The sequence below is a fragment of the Netta rufina genome, assembly GCF_964035555.1.
Source record: "Netta rufina genome assembly, chromosome: 18".
NCBI lineage: Eukaryota > Metazoa > Chordata > Aves > Anseriformes > Anatidae > Netta > Netta rufina.
In genome coordinates this window covers 8911681-8914041 of record NC_140142.1, presented here as the reverse complement: position 1 = coordinate 8914041, position 2361 = coordinate 8911681, and the positions used below count along the sequence as shown (strand labels likewise).

The 2361-nt window shown below is 49.2% G+C and overlaps 1 protein-coding gene across 1 annotated transcript; it reads left to right on the top strand.

Moving 5' to 3' along the window:
- Positions 1-294: 294 nt before the first annotated feature.
- Positions 295-1218, top strand: LOC311216389 (olfactory receptor 14C36-like; the record flags this gene model as incomplete). Its single annotated transcript, XM_084297932.1, has 1 exon — positions 295-1218. One exon carries the CDS (start codon positions 295-297, stop codon positions 1216-1218), a length of 924 nt encoding a protein of 307 aa, XP_084154058.1.
- Positions 1219-2361: the final 1143 nt, after the last annotated feature.

Sequence of the window (2361 nt, the reverse complement as noted above, 5' to 3'; positions counted from 1 at the left end):
GTCCTGCTTGGAACCTGAAAATAGAGGTGCCTCTGGCTATTGGGCACCACAGATTCATCCCCAGCGCCCTTCACCGGATATTGTAGGGTAGTACTGACTTCTGCTAAGCCCTCAGAGGATCTTCCTGGACATTGAGGCACCTCAGAGAGAACAAAACAGAGCTCATAAGGAAGACACAGTATATCTTGTTGAGGAGGAATCTCTGAAACACAGTAGCAGTTTTGCTCAGACAAGGCTCACTACTGTGACTCTATTTTTCCTCCATGGAAAGGAATCCATGACCGGAGGCAGCAAATGTCCAACAGCAGCTTCCCCACAGAGTTCCTCCTCCTGCCATTCGCAGACACACGCGAGCTGCAGCTCCTGCACTTCGGCCTCTTCCTGGGCATCTACCTGGCTGCCCTCCTGGGCAACGGCCTCATCCTCACCGCTGTAGCCTGCAACCACCACCTCCACACCCCCATGTACTTCTTCCTCCTCAATCTCGCCCTCCTTGACATGGGCTGCATCTCCTCCACCGTTCCCAAAGCCATGACCAATTCCCTGTGGGACATCAGGGCCATTTCCTATGCAGATTGTGGTACCCAGGTCTTTTTCTTTGTTGTCTTTGTCACAGCAGAGTTTTCTCTTCTCATCATCATGGCTTATGAACGCTACATTGCCATCTGCAAACCCCTGCACTACCAGACAATAATGAACAGCAGGACTTGTGTCAACATGGCAGCAGCTGCCTGGGGCAGTACTTTTCTCTATGCTGTGCTGCACACTGCCAATACCTTTTCCCTCCCTCTCTGCCAAGGCAATGCCCTGGACCAGTTCTTCTGTGAAATTCCCCAGATCCTCAAGCTCTCCTGCTCAGATGCCTACCTCAGAGAAGTTGGGCTTATTGTGGTTAGTGTCTGTTTATTATTTGTTTTTTTTGTTTTCCTTGTGCTGTCCTATGTGCAGATCTTCAGGGTCGTGCTGAGGATCCCCTCGCAGCAGGGCCGGCACAAAGCCTTTTCCACATGCCTCCCTCACCTGGCCGTGGTCTCTCTGTTCATAAGCACTGCCACATTTGCCTACCTGAAACCCCCCTCCGTGTCCTGCTCCTCCCTGAATCTTTTGCTGGCGGTTCTGTACTCGGTGGTGCCTCCAGCAGTGAATCCCCTCATCTACAGCATGAGGAACCAGGAGCTGAAGGATGCAGTGTGGAAAGTGATGACTGGAGGTTTATGAGAAGCAAATAACTGCATGTCCATTTTATATCACTCTTAATGTAACTCATTAAAGGCCAAGGAAGATCTTGTTGTTTTCTTTTTTTTCGTTTTTCTTTTTTTTTTTTCTGTTATCTTTTTTTTTTTTCTTTTTGCCTTTTTTTTTTTCTTTTTGCTTTACTTATGTGGTGATATATTTTAAAAAATAAAAAAATCCTTTTATTCCCTTTTCCAGTTCGCTACTGAGTGTCTCATGTGACTCTGAGACTTGGTATAAAAGAGGTGTATTTAATGGGCAATTAAATATTTAATGTGTATTTAAATAAAAAGATGGTTCCTGCAGTGACTTGCTTGCCTGAGGTGCTTCCTCAGAGAAAGGTGGTGGCACTTGGCTGTGTTCAGAGGTGGAAGGGGAGAAGACTCCTGGCACAGCAGCACTGCCAGGGAGCCCCAGGGCTTGGTCTGTCCAAATCAGCTCTCCATTTCACCACCCACACTCTCCTACGGAGCTCTTGTGTTGCTGCGAGGACTGATTGCACTTGTTACTTGCTCTTTGTGCTCCTGTGTGCACAGGAAGGGACAGGCCAGGGGCACTTCTCTAACACAGCTGGCTCCATACCAGCTTCTCCAGTATAAAAGGGGATCTGCTCAGGGCAGCGCCTGAAAGCTCAGCTCCTCTCCCAAAGATGCTCTCATGGATATTTCAAAGCAACAGACTTGAAAGAGGCTCCTGGCTTTGCTTGTTTCTCTGTGGGCTCAGGCAGATAAGATAGGAGTCCCAGGATCATATTTTAAGCAGGGAGGGATGATTCCATTCCTGCCTGTTGGTGCCCAGCACCCATGAGGTTTTGACTTCACCAGCCTGTATCCACAGCATGAAAGACTGTCTTCCTGGGAGAGTCAGGGAGGACCAGCAGAGCAGGGGCTGGGCTTGGACTTTGTTCTCTGGACACCCTGGCAGATGCTGCCTCAGGCCAATGGTCTGAGATCAGCCTCTTGCAACCACCATTCCCAGCACTGGGTCCTCGCTGCAGCTCACACAGATGGTTTCTTCCTCTGGATATGGACACTAAATGACTACATCAGGAGTCCATGTTTCTCTTGTCCATATGAGACTGCACCCGGTGTGGGTGGGGTGAGATGAACCTGAATGAGACCAAGTGCC